This window comes from Patella vulgata, chromosome 1 (genome assembly GCF_932274485.2).
Source record: "Patella vulgata chromosome 1, xgPatVulg1.2, whole genome shotgun sequence".
In the NCBI taxonomy this organism is placed as follows: domain Eukaryota; kingdom Metazoa; phylum Mollusca; class Gastropoda; family Patellidae; genus Patella; species Patella vulgata.
The window spans coordinates 30,524,685-30,544,728 of record NC_065879.2 but is presented as its reverse complement, the minus strand read 5'-3'; the positions used below and the strand labels follow the sequence as shown (position 1 = coordinate 30,544,728).

Below are 20,044 nucleotides of genomic sequence, written 5' to 3'. Positions count from 1 at the left end.
GGAGTCGGTCTAGAAACTCGTCCACTCTTTGTTACATAATACTGGTTTTGAAACTGTGGTGGTTGTATACTCCTCTCCTCGTTATTAGTGAGGTCTGTACCGGGATTGCGCAGCTGTTGATTATTAGGTTCGGTTCGGGGAATGATTACATTTCCCGGTGGAAAACGAACAGGTATCCAGGGTGCTATTTCCTCGTATTGATGGACACACTCTTTTGGGACATGGAGTAAATGACGCCGGTTTCTTCGGAGAGTGCGACCTTGATAGTTGACAAAGTATGACCTAGGCGTATTGGTAATTGACGTGACAGTACCAACTTTGTTGTATCCCTTGTCAGTCTGAATCCGGACGGTATTACCTGGCTGCAATTCTGGAAGAGGTCTACTGTTTTTGTCATAAGTTGACTTTTGTTGAGCGCGTAGATTGGAAAGTCGATTATAGACAATTCGGTGGTCGATGCTGGCTTGAGATAATAACGATGAAGATATTGGCATTGTGGGCTTAGTTCGTCGTCCAAAGATACGCTGTGCCGGAGATCCTAAAATGCTATCTCGATTGGTGTTTCGATAATTCAACAAGGCTATATATGGATCGGATCCGTCATGTTGACACTTGTCAAGTATATTCTTGCAAGTTCTTACCGCGCGTTCAGCAAGACCATTGCTTTGGGGATAACCGGGACTGGATGTTTTGTGTGTAAAGTTCCATTGTTTGGAAAAGATGGCAAAGTCTCGACAGGAATATTGAGGCCCGTTATCACTGTAAAAGATGTCCGGAACACCAAATCTGGCAAAATGCGACTTGAGTTTGTTAATTACAGCCTGCGAAGTGGTTTCTTGAAGATACTGCATCTCAATCCAGCCAGAATACGAGTCAACAAGAACTAAGTAATTGACTCCATTCCATGTAAACAAATCCGATCCGAGAATGCTCCAAGGTCGGTCTGGAATTGGTTGGGAGATCATCGGTTCTTTGCTTTGGTGGGGCTTAAAATGATTACACGTTGAACATTGTGATACATAGGTTTCAATGTCATGGTTCATGTTGTTCCAATAAAATAAATCACGTGCACGAAGTTTTGTAGCTTCAACTCCAATGTGTCCCTTGTGTACTTGTTCAACATAATGGTGTTGTAGAACATGGGGAACTACAACTTTTTCGCCTTTGTAAATAATGTTATCATGAATTGTTAATAGGTCTCTGAAGGCGTAAAATTTTTTAACAGTTGGCTCGACATCCTTCTCGTATTCGGGCCATCCATAGAGAATGTATTGTCGTAGTCTCTGACACGTGTGGTCATTTAACGAAGCGTTTCTTAATTCTTCATACTTTGGAGTTGTAATGGGTATAAGACACATAACATCATAATTCTCTTCTAACAGTGGGGTGTTATCATGTATATAGGCACGGGATAATGTGTCAGCTATGTGAAGTTCGGTTCCCTTTTTGTAGTGAATATTCAAATCGTATCGCTGTAATTGAAGAAGCATTTTTTGCAAACGCATTGGAGTGGCTAATAGAGGACGCTTAAAGATTGTTTCTAGTGGTTTATGGTCAGTTTCTACATCTACAGTTTTGCCAAAGATGTAGTCATGAAATTTCTTGCATGCAAAGACGATTGCAAGGAGCTCTTTTTCAATTTGAGCGTAGCCCTCTTGAGTCGGTGTTAGGGCTCGCGAGGCATATGCAACTGGTAGGCCATTTTGTAAACATGCAGCACCAAGACCGGTTTGTGAGCTATCACACGTGAGAGTTACTGGCTTATTGACATCAAAGTATTTCAGAACAGGCGGACTGCTGATAGCATATTTGAGTTTATCAAATGCAACCTGATGATGCGTATCCCAGTGCCAAGTAACATCTTTTTGAAGGAGGACACGAAGCGGAGCAGCTTGGTCACTAAGATGGGGTATGAACTTTGCTAGGTAGGTAACCATACCAAGAAATCGCTGTAGAGCCTTAATATTGTCTGGTACAGGTATTTCAGTGATACATTTCACTTTATCCGGGTCTGGTTTAACGCCGTCACACGTGAGTCTGTGGCCGATATAACTTATGTTTGACGATTTAAACTGGAACTTTTTGAGTTTTAATTTAAGGTTGATTTCACGGGCTCTCTCAAGAACTTTTATGAGCTTGGTATCATGATCGGTGTTGGACGTACCCCAAATTAGAATATCATCTATGATAATTTCACAGGGATAACCACTAAACAGCTGATCCATTGTTTTCTGAAATACTTCACTTGCGCTCCTTATACCATAGGGCATGCGTAAGAAACGATATCGTCCATATGGACAGATAAACGTGGTTTTAAAGGACGACTGTTCCGTTAGTGGAATCTGCCAGAAAGCATTAGACGCGTCAATAAGCGTAAATATTTTAGCATTAGGTATGCGGGCCACAATTTCTTCTATAGTTCTGAGAGGATAGTGCTGACGCTTAATGGCTTTATTTAAATCACAAGGGTCTATACACAAACGGATATCATTTGTGTTTTTCTTCTTTACTGCAACCAAATTTGATACCCATTCGGTTGGCTGAGTCACTGGTGAAATTACCCCGATAGTAACCATTCTGTCCAATTCGCTCTTAACGGGGTCTTGTAGGGCCACTGGAATACGTCGTGGTGGACGGATTATTGGGCAAACGTTTCTGTCAAGATCCAGGTTATACGAGATTGGAAGACACCCCAGGTCTCCATCAAGTAAATCTTTATACTGTTGTAGTACATACTCTTCAGTTATTTCCCCGATGGGTGGTATCTGCGCTCTTGGGAGTGTGGTATCGTGCTTTACAGTGTCGATATTAATAGAGATTAATCCTAGCGCTAAACAATCTTGTAAACCCAAAACAGGGGTAACTTGCTCGTTGACAACATAGAATGAGATTTCATACAAAGATCCTTTGTGAAAACATGGTAATTGGATACATCCTATTGTTTGAATGGCATCCCCACTATATGATATGAGTCTGACCACATTTGTAGTGTTGATGAGGCGATTGTCCCTTATTGTTTGTACCAATGAAAACGGTAACACATTGCATTTAGCACCGGTGTCTAGTTTTAATCTGGTGTTCTTGTTGTGAATGGTAAATTGTACAAATAATTCAGAGGGATTGTCTGGTGACAGACCGAAAACATCCAATGATTCTATCTTGAATTGGGTAATATCATTTTGAGGAGATTCTGTGTTCGAATAGTCATATTGAAGACTGATGTCATGGACAGGTTGCCTGTAAGTATGATTGTCAAAACGTCTGTTTGCACTGGATCTGCATACGTCTTCAGTGTGATTAGGTCTGCCACAGGATGCGCAAAATCTGCCAAATGCTGGACAACGTCTCGGTGGATGACTACATCCACAGTTATTACATGGACGTTGATGGCTAAACGGGGGTCTGGAACCAATAAAGCGAGTGTTTTCCCAAGGACGCAACCCACGTGCTTGATAGTTTTGAGGGCCCAGAAAATGTGGATTATAACTCGGTCGAAAATAAGGTTGCATCTGTGTTTGGAAACGCGAATTATAACTAGGTGGATTTCCACGACCTTGTTTAGGCATAAGATTTCTGTTGGGTACTTGGATAGCATCTATTTCTGTGGAAAATGAATTTTCATCACGGACAGTGGGTCTGTTTGGTATTGGTTGGCTAAGATCAACAAGTGCACGTTCAGAAGTTTCGTGGATCTGGCATACTTCCAAGGCTCTGGTTAAGGTGAGATCCGGCTCGCGAAGTAGTAATCTTCTGACGCTGTTTTCTCGAATTCCAAACACAATTTGATCTTTTATTAAGTCATCTTTTAAATCTCTCATTTGGCAAACAGATGCTTTGTTGCGCAAATCAGAAACGAAAGTCTGTATAGATTCATTTGGTAATTGAACTCTGGAATTAAATGCATGTCTGTCTACTGTAAGATTTCGCATTGGATTGCAAATAGCAGCAAATTTTGTTTTCAAGTTGTCGAGATTTTCTCGTGATTCATCCCTTCCATACACAAACGATCGTTCGCGCTCAATTGCTTCACGCCCCGCTAAATTCAGAAAGGTAAAAGCTTTTTCTTTTTCAGATTTATCAGCATGAGCTGCTTCAATAAATATGTTAAATTCCAGTTCAAAAATTCGCCAATTTTCTGCCACGTTACCTGTGAACTTCAGTGGCCCTGGTTTACGAAGATACTCTGCCATGTGTTTGTTTTTCTTGTGATACTGGTTGTCCTAAAATGTTCTTAGGGGAAAATCCACACTTCTGTCACCATGTTACTTGATCATAAATAACACATTTTAAGTATTTGACATACTTTATCTAGACACAGATATATCAGCATAACATAAAATGGCGGAAAACCAAGTCTTCTCGATAGAGAATGAGAACGAGGCCGTTTCAATTAATCTAGTGGTTAAAGGGAGATAAGTACATTTATCAATGGACAGTATTACTTTATACCTAGCTACAACAAGAACTCTTTTTTTTGTCCCATCCAACAACTAGACAGCTGTCCTTGTCACTGACATGGGGGAACCACGCTGGAAAATCTGGATGAACTTTCTCGGCCAATGCGGGGATCAAACACCCAACCTCCAGGCTAACGAGCCAGTGCCTTATCCACTTAGCCACCATGACACCCTCTGGGACAAATGTGTACAGTTCAGCTGATTTCCATAATCCACTTGCGCATGGTTTATTGGGGTTTTTTTTGGCAATGGCAATGGAAGGAAATTTATGGATGAAGTACCTTGAGAAAAACCCACGAGTTCAGAAATGCGATCCTCGTTCATGTTTTTTGGCAGCAGGAGGAAACAACCGTAGGCCTAGTACCCAGCGAAAACCCAAAGGGTTGCAGGCAACCCTCAATCTTGTCAAGTACCATACCATACCATGAAGCAAGGAATCGAATCCACCATGACTCAATTATAGACTGTATGATCTAAAGTTTAGACATTAATTAATTTGTTCACCCAATGCCCGGCCACAGGCTATTTCATACTCTGCGATTAAATGAACAACGAAAAAATAAAGTTGGCAGAGGATAATCCAAGGATAATAGATTTTTACAGCTAGGAGTACTATGATAGTTTTCTTCCGATTAAAATATTTTCAGTGGGTTTAGAAGCAACCTTTTGATAGATGAATTAGTTTCAATGTTTTTAGTCCAAATGTATCATCAAATCGAAGAGTTTGTTTGAGGGAAGGTATCTTTAACAATAATATCTTTAGTTAGGTTGAGACTGAAGTGTGATGTGCTGTTACAGGGATGTTGGGCTCAGTGAAATTAAAGTCGTTTATTTTATCTATATAAGTAAAATCATCAAAATTGTATGTGTGTATGTATGTTCGCCCAACACGCTTCGTCGCCGTGCTTCACCCCCACATGTGGTATCAAATTAACCAGCATGATCCCATGAATGTTTTTTAGGCCATCGAATTTGGGTTCCAGAGGAAGCCAGGTATCCTGCTAGTTATCACTATCATGTATTCATTTACATCCCCTATATATAATGACATGTTATGCTACACCCCACCCTGTTATTCATCAGATTCTATAAAGTGATCAAAGTAAAAGTAATAGTTCAAGAAGTAATTGATCGATTTTGTCATTGCTTTAGTCAGTCGACCAAGATGTCTTATTTCAAGCAGATCATATAGCTTTTGACAAGGAGAGGTGTTACAGTGCTTAGTAAGACAATGGCTCACAAACCAGGAAATACGGGTTCAATTCCTGTGTTAGCCAAGAATATTCACCAGCATGCAGAACAGGGGGCCTGGCATGAAACAGTGTCTAGTCATTTGTATGGAACTGTGTAGGATACATGTTACCTGTTGTATAAGCATGAAAGTAAACCCATTCCAAAATATTGTATTTCCTTTCATATCTTCCTCCATAACTTCTCGAAAGGTCGACACTCAAATATCTTGTAGTGAAAGTTGCAACCTATCAAAATACTTGAACACAGCATTGTCAGGCAATGGATATATGCCCACAGCAACATTCTAAAGGGTGGCTGTTAAGTTTTTCAGGTCAAGAACAACAAATAAGAATAAAACTGATGGTCAATTCCTCTTTATGACAAGCCAAAAAACTTGTGGAGAGTTTCAAAGTTTTGGTGATAGGAACAGTAACTCCAAGCAAAAGTGAAACTCTAAATTTTGATAGGGCTCCACTTTGTACAGCCCTAACAGTTGCACCAAGATTGAACAAAAATCCTCAAAACTCTGACATGTATAACGTTGACAAGGTTTAATTCACAAGGGAAAAGCTCTCTGTGCATAACATTGAATATACTCCCACATGAAATGTGTCTTTAAAAAAAATGACTGTGCCACTTTTGTTTTTGGTGGTGAATAAATGCCTCAGTATCGCCAATGTCTTTGAGGGTTCAGAAAATCAGCCCGCAACTTTTCTAACCAACTTCTTTCATGTAAGCCAACAGTGAGGCTTATGTCTCCCTACCCTGATCTCAAAATAAATGCATGTAGATGACACTCATTAATTACTTGCACATATATCTTTTATAAAGCATCAAGCAATCAAATTACTTATGACTGAGCAGAGCAGAATATCCTTATTATGGATTTTTGTCAAGACATCAAACTACATGTATACACACAGTTTTATTATGCTCACTCAATTAGAATAGAAGTAATCGCGTTTCAATGCATTGACAAATCAAATTGTTTTTCTCTGGCTTAGACTTAGCAGAAAATGCCCATCATCAAATTTAAGTCATGGTATAGATGTTATGAAACTACATGCTAAGCTTCATCACTATCAGTCAATTAGAATAAAAGTTATCATATTCCAAAGTGTTGAACACTCAAGTTGCTTGTCTCTGCTTAACCTGAGTAGAAAGTTATTATGTTCCAAAGGATTGACAAAACCAGTTGGTCATCAAACTCGGTCAGGACATCTACACCAAGTTTAAACATATTAACTCAGTTATTGTGTACCAAAAAGTGTGACAGACGGAGAACCCATTTAAATAGTCCCCTGCTTTCTTCGAAAAGGGGGGGCAGACATGCAAAGAAGTTAAACGGCCAGGAAATAGACAAACATATAAAATATTTTACCTCGCAAATAGTTGTGTTACCCCCACATTGTGAGTATCAGGCCTTCACGTTTAAGGTGCGTTTGCTCCAGCTTCACTCGACTTTCCTTCGCGGGAGTCATTAAAGACTCCTGCAAATTAGCTAAATCGCTCTCCAAAATATTGAGATTAATAAACAACTTCCAGTTTTGTTTATTTTTAATACATGTATATACGTTCGAGCAATCAGTTTCCATGACGACAATTCTGACGCTTCCATATTCACCAAATATTAAACAAGACCAAAGCATCAATACAATTTGGCTCTCCTTAATTCAAGAAAATGTAGAATTACTCTTGCAATATAATTAGCAAGAGTTTTTTTTATGGGAGCTTTTTTCTCATTTTTGAAATTGGCAGGAGCTTTTTATGACTCCTGCACAATTTCATAAACGTGAAGGACTGGTCAGTACGATAACATAGAATTCTCAGTGTTACTAATAAAAATATTACAGTCGTGGGATTGTTCATTATCACATATAAAAAGGCACTTTGAAGACGAAAAGTTGTTAAATGAGACTGAGAGGATATCTGACAATTCATAAAAAGAATTGACTGTCACAAGGTAAGAGAAAGCGAGAAAAATAGAAGAAGTCTGTGCATTCCCTTGTTTGTATTCATTCTCTACTTAATAAAAACAAGGTAATGCACAGACTTTTTCTATTTCTATCATTTCTCTTACCTAGTGACAGTCAACTCTTTTTTTATTAATTGTTAGTTTTGAACAGGTATCCTCTCAGTCTAATATAAAGGAATTATCAGTTAGCTGAAAATTGGCCCTGTATCTGTTATTGCTTGTTACTTGTCACTTATATACTGAGCGCCATGGAAAACGCATCACTTTTTTTTCCCAAATATTTTATTACAAGGTGGTTTTGTATGTATAATATTATGCAATACTATGAACTATTGTTTCACACAATGCTCCCAAAGCAAAAAATATCGGCCCGTGTGCACAAAAAAAAATTGCACGAGATGCACATGAAAAACCCAATATTCACGTGCAGCATTGTGTGTGAGCCCTTTAAAAGCATGTTTTCAACTTAATGTGCAGTACATGAACTGTGAAACGTCAATCTGTCGTAATTTGTTGTTGGACGTGTGAATGAATCGAGCTAGAGATGCCGAGACTTACTGAAAATCAATGGAATGAAGCCATAGGAATGTCCAGGGCTGGAATGTCTACACGTGCTATTGCCAGACACTTCAATTGTCATCAGTCCACTATTGTAAGGTTGGTGGAACGTGTTCGAGTTACTGGATCAACACATGACCATCAACGTCCTGGTCCACAACGCGTTACAACCCAGGCTCAAGACCACTACATCCGGGTCACTCATCTGCGTGACAGATTCCGCCCAGCGACTCGAACAGGTGCAGCAATCGTCGGAAGGCAAGGACCAGTAAGTGCCAACTTCGTAAGACGTTGTCTAAGAGAAGTAGGACTCCGTGCACGACGACCTTATGTTGGAGCTATCCTCAGGGATCATCACCGTCAGCGGTGTTTGATATGGGCTCAAGGACACCAGACATGGAGAAGAGTAGACTGGCAAAGTGTGCTCTTCAGTGATGAGAGTCGCTCGTGTTAATGCTGTAGCCTACCGTGATGATATCTTGCAACCAATTGTTGTTCCGATGTTTCGAGCGCACCCACAACTTCAGCACTTCTAACAGGATAATGCACGTCCGCATACCGCCCGTTTTAGTATGGACTACCTGGCTGCTAACAACATCAATGTCTTGGACTGGCCAGCCATGTCTCCGGACATGGCACCGATAGAACATGTCTGGGATGAGATTGGACGCCGTCTGTATCGGAGACCACAGATGCACACCATTGCTGCTTTAGAAGCTGCTCTTGTCCAAGAATGGAACAATTTGCCCCAGGCCTTCTTTCAAACATTGGTAAATTCCGTGCGCGTCGCTGCACAGTGTGTCATACTTTTGGTTTTGACCCCTCTGACTTTGTATCGTTGATTACAGATTAAACATCCATAAGTGTACAAATGTGTTGTTATTGATGTGTTCCCATTTGAATATTGTTCGCAATAAGAAGCAAAATAAATAAGATATGTTTACAGGATCATTTTGTTATACGAAAAACTAAGTGATGATCTCTGTGTTAAATTTATATTTGGAATGTGTTTTACCAGTTTTATTACATATGTAGCCTAATAATGGTTGACACCAACATTGTCTTATAAGACAATTTACAGTTGTCTGACCTGTAACACAACACAAAATTTCAAATAATATTTAATACCTGTATAAGTAAAAATTGGTTTCTAAGAATGCAGGGTGAGAGATGATTCAAATGTGCAAATATTAATTTTCAAATATACAATGAAAAATACTATTTCAGGAATCTTTTTAGTCCTTATGCATATTTTTTATTCTTTAATTGTTGTATTGTTTCTTCTTTTCCAAAAATCTGATCTATTTTCTTAAAATGAAATCCTTATGCTCAAATTCAGCACAAAAAATCACAGCAGTAACAGTGGTATAAGGGAGACAACTCCTGCTAAGTGTCGAATTGTCCATATTGTCTCCCCTTAGACCACAAATCTGACATAGACAACACCTTATTTTTTCAACAATAAATTAAAACAGTAAATAATTGTTTGTTGTGGTAATAAATGATTTTATATTGTATCAATAATAGAACACTCCAAATGCTGCTGCCACACAAAATAAAGAATCCTGAAAAGAGAAAGAAGGTGTTTGTTACCAACCAAAGAGTATTTTTTTAAAACTTCCTAAATTGAAATTAAAATTAAATCCAAGAAAAATATAATTACCAAATTTATTTGTTAGGGGTTTTCAGTTACACTAGGGCTGTCTGAGTATGAAATATGGGGTATACGACCAGTTTGAGCCAGGAAGTGACATAGCCCTGGCGGTGTTGCACTGTTATACTTCTGGTTCAGTGCTGTTAACTGCTAGTCAAATGCAAGTATATTTTAAACTCACAGTAAAAGTCCCAAAGTATATCTATGGGTAATATTAATATTGAAATGTTGTGAAATCAAGTAAGGGAATTTTTAAAGTCTTGCAGCATTGATACACCAGTCATCAGTAAATAAAAATGAACAAGCCAACAGCCTAAATCCCGAAAGAAATAGATGACACATAATAATTAATTGCACGTTTATCTTTTTCAAAAGTATCAAGCAATCAAACTGATTATCAACTATACACTTAAGTTTTATCACTCTCAGATGGAATCTTAGCTTTAGCGTGAAATGTTAATCATTGAACTCTGTCAAGACATTCACCTAATGAACATCAACATCAAGTTTAAACTTTCTACCTCAATTAAAAGCAGAGTTGTTATGTTCCAAAGTTTTGACCAATCAAATTGCTTATTGCTCCTTAGCCTAAGCAGAAAATTCTCATCAAATGATATCATGGTAATGATATAATGAATCTATACTCAGAGTTTCATAGCTCTCACTAAATTATAACCAAAGTTATCGTGCCCAAAAGCATCAAACAAACAAATTGCTTATCTCTGCTTACTGTAAGTAGACAATGTTCACCATCAAACTCTATCAAGGCATTCACCTAATGAAAACCTACACCAAGTTTGAACATTCTACCTCAGTTATCTCAATTAGAAGGAGAGTTATTGTGTTCCAAAGTCTAGACCAATCAAATTGCTTATCGCTCTGCATACCCTCAGCAGAAAATGTCCATTATCGAACTTAGTCAAGGTATTGATGTAATGAAACTATGCACCATGTTTGATCACTCTCACTTAATCAGAACTAAAGTTATTGTACCCCAAAGCATCAACCAATCAAATTGCTTATCTCGGCTTACCCTAAGCAGATAATACTCATCTTTAAACTCCATCGACCCAATAAACACCTAAACCAAGTTTGAACATTCTAGCTCAATTAAAAGGAGAGTTATTGTATCCCAGAAAGTGTGACAGCCAGACAGACAGACAGACAGACCCATTTTAATAGTCCCCTGCTTTCTTTGAAAGGTGGGGAACAACAATGAAAAGATTAACGTTGCAGCTTTTGTTTACTAATAAAGTAATAGAAATAAGACAATAAAAGTATACCAGTACTTACATTCATAAATATATCTTGTGCATAGTTGTCTGTATCAGAATCCCAGAAACACCTACAAGCCATCCTATAATAAAATATTTTACATTAAGACATGCACTTTTGTATATAAATACAACTCTTTAAAAGTTGTTTTGGAGTACAAGAAAAAAAATCATTTCATAATTATTGTGAAGCTTTTCTCTTTTATAGCTTTCGTGTCAAGTTGCTTATTTTGAGCACTTGACTTATTTGACCTTGCACAAATGTTATATCATAGAGCCATTATGTTGTGCACATATCTTTCTACACAGTGATATCTGTTTCAAAAACTGGCTTTCCTTTTGTTTATTCTCCAAATTAAACATGTTGGACAGATAAATATTTTTAAAATGTTGACATCTTGATCAGATAAAACTCTACTTGTGATTTTTTAACAATTCATTATAATGTTCAGTGTCAGCATTAATTTTGTACAACACACACACTGACACAAATACATAAATAAACTCACACTGCACCACAACATGAACACTAATATAAAAACCATCATACACGATGAGTATTCATCAGACTGGGCTGCCAGTAAGATAATGATTTCAATTTATCAGTGAAAAGAAACATTCCTTCAAAGAAACTTTACAAGTTACCTGGTCCAATATATTCTTTGAATGGCATTTAGTAAAAAGTGTGTTTTTGATTACCTGGTCCAAGTCAGAATTATCAACCATAATTTAAACTTACTTGACTCCTTCTCCTCTTTGTTCACCTATTACAACTTGAACTAAAAATTTATATCTGTCATATCCCATATCTGAAAAATAATTTTTTTAATAAGTTCCCATTTGGTTGGTAGAAAGTTGTTTAAAATATTATTAGTGCCATAAACACCTTAGATTGACACTTTCTTCTAACCTTATAAACAACCAGTGATTGCAATCTGTATAAATATTTGTTGTCTTTTATATATCCTGATGAGCTCGAAATTAAAAACACCACTGACAGTGACAATTACGCTTCCTACATGGATCTGTGTCTCGATTTTGACAATTGCCATAAACTGAGTGTTAAATTGTACGATAAACGTGATGACTTTGACTTTCCGATTGTTAACTTTCCATTTATTAGTAGTAACATTCCAATATCACCAGCTTATGGAGTGTTTGTATCTCAGCTAATTCGTTACGCGAGAGCTTGTTCCTTTTATTCTGATTTTTTAAGTAGATTGAGGCATTTGTCATCTAAGCTTCAACTACAAAGATACTTGCGCACTAAACTTATTAAAACCTTTAAAAAGTTTTATGGCCGTCATATTGATTTGATTGGTAAATATAACGTGTCTCTCTCGGCTATTATTCTAGATTATATTTAATTGACATGTATACTATTACTATCTCCCTGATAATGTCTACTACATCGTTAACACATTTCATCGCGTGCATTTTGCATACCGATAGTTCATTGGCCAATCACGCTATTTTACCGACATTTCGCCTAATAGTTTGGATGCAGCTATGGCGGGTGTGGCGCCAGGCAGGGTAAGCTTACTCTTCCAGACACCTGTTACCACTGTTTGTCGTGTATTTTGTACACTAGGAGCAATCCATTTGCTGATTACACTATTTAGCTCGAATACACTATTTTGCCAATAACGTTTTTTAGGACTTCGAATTCTGTCTTATAGTTTGGATTGTTCGTACTTGGTTTTATTTTATTGTGCTCATTGACAATCAAGGATTAAAATTCAGAAAGGTTTAACTTTTTTAAAAAATTCAAACCTTTTAATTTTTGTTTGATATCATCTGATATGACTTTTGTCCAGTCTGTGGTCTCTTCCGCAATATATGTTTTTCCAGACAAATGTTCCACTAAAACCGAATGAATGGTGTCTCGAACAGCGGCAGGTCGAAACCTTAAATAGAAAATAAATTATTTGTGGAAATAAGCTTTGGTTTATCTTTTTAAAAAAAACATGATTGTTAACCACCAACATTTTTGCTGCCACTTCCAGACAGTCCTACAATAAAAAACAAACAATAGGCTCTCCGTGGGCTACAAATGATCTTTAAGTCACATCCTGAAATAATATTCTCATCACAGTGATCATGTCATGTCCTTTCTTATAAGCTTATTTGTTATTACATATTTTGTGAATATCTTGGAATCAGGATAATTTCTTACTTTAAAACAACCATGTTTGTACAGTTTTAACATTCGAAAGCTTGATTCTCCCAAATCTTTATACATGAAAATATTTAAAAGCAAAAAAAAATACAAGCCAACAGTGAGGCTGATGTCCCCCGCCGAAATCCCGAAATAAAATAGACGACACATATTAATTAATTGCACGTTTATCTTTTTCATAAGTATCGAGCAATCAAACTGATTATCAACTATACACTAAGTTTCATCACTCTCTATCAAATAGAATCAAAGTGAAAGAAATTGCTTAGCTCTGCTTAGCTCTGCTTAGCTTTAGCGAGAAATGTTAATCATTGAACTCAGTCGAGACATTCACCTAATGAACATCAACATCAAGATTTTACTCAATTGTTATGTTCCAAAGTCTTGACAAATCAAATTGCTTAACGCTCCTTAGCCTAAGCAGAAAATTCTCATCAAACTTAGTCAAGGTAACGATGTGATGAATCTATACTCGGAGTTTCATAGCTCTCACTTAATTATAACCAAAGTTATCGTGTCCAACAGCATCAACCAATCAAATTGCTTATCTCTGCTTACCGTAAGCAGACAATGTTTATCATCGAACTTCATCAAGGCATTCACCTAATACCAAGTTTGAACATTCTACCTCAATTAGAAGAAGAGTTATTGTGTTTCAAAGTCTCATACAATTAAATTGCTTATTGCTCTGCTTACCCTCAGCAGAAAATATTCATTATTGAACTTAGTCAAGGTATTGATGTGATGAAACTATACACAAAGTTTCATCATTCTCACTTAATTAGAACTAAAGTTATCGTGTCCCAAAGCATCAACCAACCAAATTGCTTATCTCTGCTTACCCTTAGCCGAAAATTCTCATCTTTGTACTCCATCAAGGCATTCACCTAATAAACAACAACACTAAGTGTGAACATTGTTGCTTAGTGTTGTGTTCCAAAATCTCGACCAATTAAATTGCTTATCGCTCTGCTTACCCTGAGCAGAAAATTTTTATTCTCGAACTTAGTAAAGGTATTAATCTAAATTAATCTAATGAAACTATACACCAAGTTTCATCACTCTCACTTAATTAGAACTGAAGTTATTGTGTCCCAGAGCATCAACCAATTAAACTGCTTATCTCTGCTTACCCTAAGCAGAAAATGTTCATCTTCGAACTCCATCAAGGCATTGACCACACCTACACCAAGGAGAGATATTGTGTCCCAAAAAGTGTGACAGACAGACAGAAGGACGAACCCATTTTATTGTTTCCATGTATTGATGGATATTTAAGAAGAAAATTACATGTTAATACCCAAGATACAATTTAACTTCTTGCTCATGATTATCATGAGCGTAGGCGCAGAAGTTCCACATTCAGAATCTCCACAGACTCTGACCTAGTACACCCCTGATTACTGGTAGGATAACAGAAATACAGAATAGTTGGCTAGGCATACGATTATGATACTTCGAACTTTAAATTTCTACTTACAATTTGAACATACTGTTGGTTAATTCCCTGGTGCCGTCTTCGAACTTTTTTTATTTAACTATAATACCATTGCTGATTAGAATTACCAATTGCTATCGCAAGTAAAACTATTATAAACTAAATTCAATTTCCGCATAATATCTAGTTAGTATTAGCTGAAATTAGTTTATAATAGTAATACATATCTACTTTGTTGTGAAGCATGAATCTTGAATTAACAAAACTATTCTTTAGTTCTAATTTACAAATTTCTAACAAACAACAAGGTTGCCTTCAATTAATTAAAAACGACTTTCTTCATAAATTTTTAATCTCTCAGATTCAGTAGTCCAAGAACACACAACAGAAGCCTAAAAGAATACAGTACCATCCATAACTAGAAATGAGCTTAAGGAGTGAATTCTTGTATTCACTATTCAAGTAAATAGCACAGTTCAGCAATCTTTCTGTAACAAAACAACTTCACCTGAGATTCAGTAGACCATAATTCACTATGCTTCCTGTCAGAAACGAATGATTGTATCTATATAAAATTATTGATTGTTTTGAAGTTCATTGTTAAGAGTCCGCAATAGATGGCAGTATCAGAACAACATTCTATCATTAACATTATATTGTATAGATTTTTCCAATACTAGTGACTACCACATTTAGGTCATTAAATAAAATTACAAATAGTTCTTATCTTTATAAATTCACAATATCTTCTCTTTAAATTGTTAATTTGAAATTGATGAAAACAAAACAAAACAGGTAAAAGCTCTAAAGCTTAATTTTGAAAACGTAAAAAATAACCGGTATATATAAGCAGACTGAACAAATAGCTATCAGAACATATCTACCAAATAGCCAATAAGTACCATAACAATACAAATTCCAAACACTTTGTAACTGTCTTCAAAATATATACAGCTTGGAACTCAAATAAATATATCAATAATCTGTCGGACAGATTTCAAACACATTTTAAAAAGAAATATTGAAATATGCGTCACATTTACTCACGCTATAGCAAAGGGAAAAAGTTAATTTAACCAGAGAATCAGTGGAGTGTAACTAAATGTCAAATAATACCATAGCTTCACATCATTTACAACTTTATGCCCCAATTATAACATAAAACTAACAGTGACACTGACTTACTCCACTATAATATCATTTTAACATTCAGTTTGTGAGTCCTGTTATAAAAACAAAAATTATAAATATCTTAGTCTTGGTACAGTATTTAAAAAAAACTTTGATATTATAGCTCCAAAAGAGAACTCAGCTCTGGTTGTATTATATTTACTATCCCAAAATTTCCATAAAAATATCAACAGCTCTCCTCTTTCATAATGCAATTTTTATCAAAATATCCATTATATGGCTAAATATTACTGTGTTATACATGTCAAATTTATGGTAAAGTCTATGATCGGCATTCCAATTGATAACTTCAAAGATACATTCCACAAAAGTATTTATCGGGTGGTTAATGGTAATTTTAGTATATGGAAAGTAGAGACTAGAAAAATACTGGATTCTCTGAAAAACATCCATGGAGTGTGTACTGAAATAGTCTGACCTCTTTTCATTAGCGAGTGCTTAATCTATATGTTAATAAACATGATTGTGAGTGGACATGGAAAAAGTGAGAGACTTAAACGTATAACAGATTCTGAGGGCAGGAGATAATCCCAGAATTTATTTAGGTTTTAATATTCTTGATAAATGGACAGTGATTAAAGGCTTTTATATGCAATCAATTCTCCTTCGGCAAATGGCAGTGACACAAACACAGCTTCTTTAAAATAGATTTGTTATAGCTTGGGGTATTTCCTTAAGAATACAATGTTTTGAGAGGGATTTGGAGCAAATTTTTGATAAATTAATTGGCTTGAATATGTTTGTAGTCCAAATATATCATCAAATCACCCAGTTTGTACATGGGTAGGCATATTTAACATTTAATTAAGAAAATCAAATTAAAGAATTAACGGTAGATAGTTTCCAGGCGTGGATTCAATTTAATTAAAAAGCGACTCTTCAAAAGATTGCAGCAAAAATCAATGGTGGCACTAGCTTGTGTTGACCATATCCTATATATTGTCTGAAGTGTATACCAAATGTTGACAATTGAAAATTTTTAAAATCCTTGTAAATACTGAACAGAATTGCAACTTTTTTTGAACTGATAATCCCTTTAGAGATTCAACTTTCATAATATACTGTAGTTTGCAAGGCATTAACAGAGAGTGGAATTGTGTTTTTAAAACATCTACTATGAAACACAAATATCCACTCAACACCAAAGTCCACTCAACACAAACTAGGTCTTTTCAGGACTAACATAGTATATATCTGTATATCTGTTATTTGGTAGTGCAACAGAGAATTGAACATTGGGTGGAAACCGGAGGACCCAGAGAAGACTCAAAAGGTTGTCAGTTGTCACAAAACCACAATGCTCGAGTCAATGACAGATCTTACCATCTAGATCTCTCGACCATCACCCCCTTAGCAAAATCTAAGCTTACTTACAGTTACTACTGTTAACTTTTGCGATATTCACTGATGAATAAAAAAATAATTGTTGATCTTACTTGATAAGACTTTAACCTACATTGAAATCAAATGATCAAATGTGTTCGTAATATGTGTTTACAGTACTAAGATATGACACGATAAATACATTGATCACTTAATTACCTAATCAGTCCAGCATATTATCAACGATAATTGGGATGAGTAATACTTATATACCCAGTACAGTCAAACAATTTTGGAAAATTAAATATTATTCACCATATCTTGATGTCCGATTGGGCATATTCAGGGTCGGACATTTGGAAAATAGCGTAGGACATATCCAGAATATACGGGCGAAATAGCATCCCTGGTTCTAACGGCCAGTGCACTAACCATAGCTGACAAAGAGATTTTACGTGCAATTTTACAAGTTATCATAATTTACCGTTATTTTCAATCAATGCTCAAGTAACAAAAAATATTTCAGTTACCAGTACTTCCACTGTTTGTCAATTCAAATGGCATGCATTACATAAGTCACACATAAGCTCTCTTTGATGTTTTCTACACACCACCACAGACCGGCACACGCCAACCGTAATTGTACCATAACTATAAATGATGCCAAATACTTCAAGAAGCGTCAGACTTTCTGTGTCATGTAGTTCTGCAATTTGAAAATTTGCTATTGGAATAATCCTAACATAAGTTATGACCATCTAAAGTTCACATTACTTTCTATTCATTTCACTTTCTGGCTCCCATCTTTGTCGTTTATAACACATCAGTCTATCCATGAACATCAAGCTCAGGATCAATCCTAACCTCAGTTTTTTGGTTTCAAATCTTCAAATTACTATCTAATTTTGTTAAATATAAATAAGAAAAATGATTATTGACCTTCTAGCACATAGCTGCATTAATGAACATAATTTGAGACATTGCTGAGGTTTTGTGGTTCTTTTGAGATGTTTAAACATGGATTATGTAAGAGCTAAATCTGCCTATTGCAGGTCTTTCTTTAGGCCTGAAATGTTATCTAAATTATTAATTAACTCTCGATGTCAATGCTAGCTTGCGATATTTACTGGATTAGGATCCCATTTGCTGCTCAACTTTCATTGATGATTTAATCATGAAATGGATAATCGAGACTATGTGTTTTATCGTACCGACCGACTTTAGTAACGATGATCGAGGCTAGGCCGAAAATTCAATCGCTGAAGTCTCTGGTCAGTGTGGAGCAATTTGACTGAAATTTTCAGCAAATTCCCTTTACATTATGTAATTTTTAACTATTATAGTGAGAACTGCCAGCTTCTTATCTAATCTCCCATAATGTGTCTTTAATTGAGAATTATTTTATTGTAAAATTTAATTTTAAAAAAAAACAGACACACTGTTCCAGTTTCAACTTGTACTATAAATCTGAAGCCCAAAGGTGATTTTTTGGCATTTCATAAAAATGTTTTAGACATACATGTATATCCAAAACAAAATTTATCATTGTTAAAATTTTCAATTTAATTAAAAATTATAAGCTTATTCAGTTTATGTAAAATTCAAAACACAAAATTGGTAGAGTGCTCATGGCTTTGTCTAACAAAAGCTGTGTTGTCCACAGGATACAATTCTATAGAATACAATTATGGTACTGTTTATTACTGAAAAGACAATTTCGACACGCTTCTCAATTTGAAAAAATATTGGTATCTGGGATATTCAAATAAATTGGGGTTTTTTAGACTTAAGTTATCTTTTCTGAAATTTCACAGTCACCATCCTTCCGTTAAACAAGCAAATCTATTTAATGATGTTTATTTCATTAAATAAACTCCCAATTGCGCAGACCTGAGGTCGCAGGTTCGTGGCTAAATTGCAAAATTCTACTTGAAAATCGTATTGAATAAATGAATAATAATAAATTTGTGTCAGATGTCGTGAAAAATGATTGCTTTTGGCAAAAAAAGAAGAATCATGGTGAAAAATAGAAGGTATTTTCGTGTTGCAGCTCAATAGGGGTGAACAGGAACGGTTAGAGGACAGCGTCCAATCGGAGACGTTTCCTAAAGGAACTTTCTCGAGACAAGGCAGAAGGCTTGAAAGGTCTAGAGACACAAAGGCTTGAGAGATGAGGTGCCTTTTCTAGATCAATACACAATTGTTACTCGTTTCATTTTAAAATCGAGGCAACCCATCAGGCCTAGCTTATTTTTCAAATTAAAATAAAATCAGGATTAATAATTAATTTTCTACACTTACTTAAGTCAACTCACGATTCGGAATAGTGAATACCGTTTGATGGCGTTTGTAAAATCATAACCACCAGGCTGTATTTCTAGGTAACGTGATTGAGGCCAATTTTAAATTTTGCATTATTCATTCAATTACAATAGTGATATAGGCCTAATCAAATTCATAATCATAACCATAAATAATCATTAATTGGTTTCATTCCAGTTCACATTTTATTTGTCTGATAGATCTAGATCTACTTCTGTTTCAAGACGTAAGTGTAACTGTAAGACAAATTTTTCCATTATCAAGGTACTTACTTATGTTGAAAATTTGGTCTGATTACATAGGTATTGCTTGTGGCTTCCTCTTCAGTCATATTTGGGCCGAATTTGAACGAAAATGATTTTCTAACCAGCCAAAATAAACTAATAAACTCTAACAGCGGCCTTGACAACAAATATGTCGGAACTTCCTGTAGGGATAGA

At 35.9% G+C, this 20,044-nt stretch overlaps 1 protein-coding gene across 2 annotated transcripts; it reads right to left on the bottom strand.

Annotated features, from left to right (window-relative positions):
• Nucleotides 1-9,328: 9,328 nt before the first annotated feature.
• On the bottom strand, nt 9,329-20,041 carry LOC126809188 (dynein light chain Tctex-type protein 2B). 2 transcript variants are annotated; one of them, XM_050534064.2, is made up of 5 exons: nt 19,877-20,041; nt 12,925-13,058; nt 11,891-11,960; nt 11,171-11,234; nt 9,329-9,788 (listed from the first exon to the last, which is right to left on the bottom strand). In XM_050534064.2, exons 1-5 carry the CDS (start codon nt 19,933-19,935, stop codon nt 9,741-9,743), a joined length of 375 nt encoding a protein of 124 aa, XP_050390021.1. In that variant the 5' UTR covers nt 19,936-20,041; the 3' UTR covers nt 9,329-9,740. The 2 variants fall into 2 exon arrangements, with proteins under 2 accessions (XP_050390021.1, XP_055954664.1); XM_056098689.1 differs by lacking the exon at nt 19,877-20,041 and adding an exon at nt 14,811-15,312.
• Between the last annotated feature and the right edge of the window lie 3 nt (nt 20,042-20,044).

Excerpts from the sequence above, each read along its gene's own strand:
- LOC126809188 (XM_050534064.2), bottom strand. The coding sequence starts at position 19,935 with ATGACTGAAGAGGAAGCCACAAGCAATACCTATGTAATCAGACCAAAT. Across the intron at positions 13,059-19,876 it reads AGACCAAATTTTCAACATAA|GTTTCGACCTGCCGCTGTTC; the intron begins GTAAGTACCTTG and ends TTTCTATTTAAG. Across the intron at positions 11,961-12,924 it reads TATCAAACAAAAATTAAAAG|ATATGGGATATGACAGATAT; the intron begins GTTTGAATTTTT and ends ATTATTTTTCAG.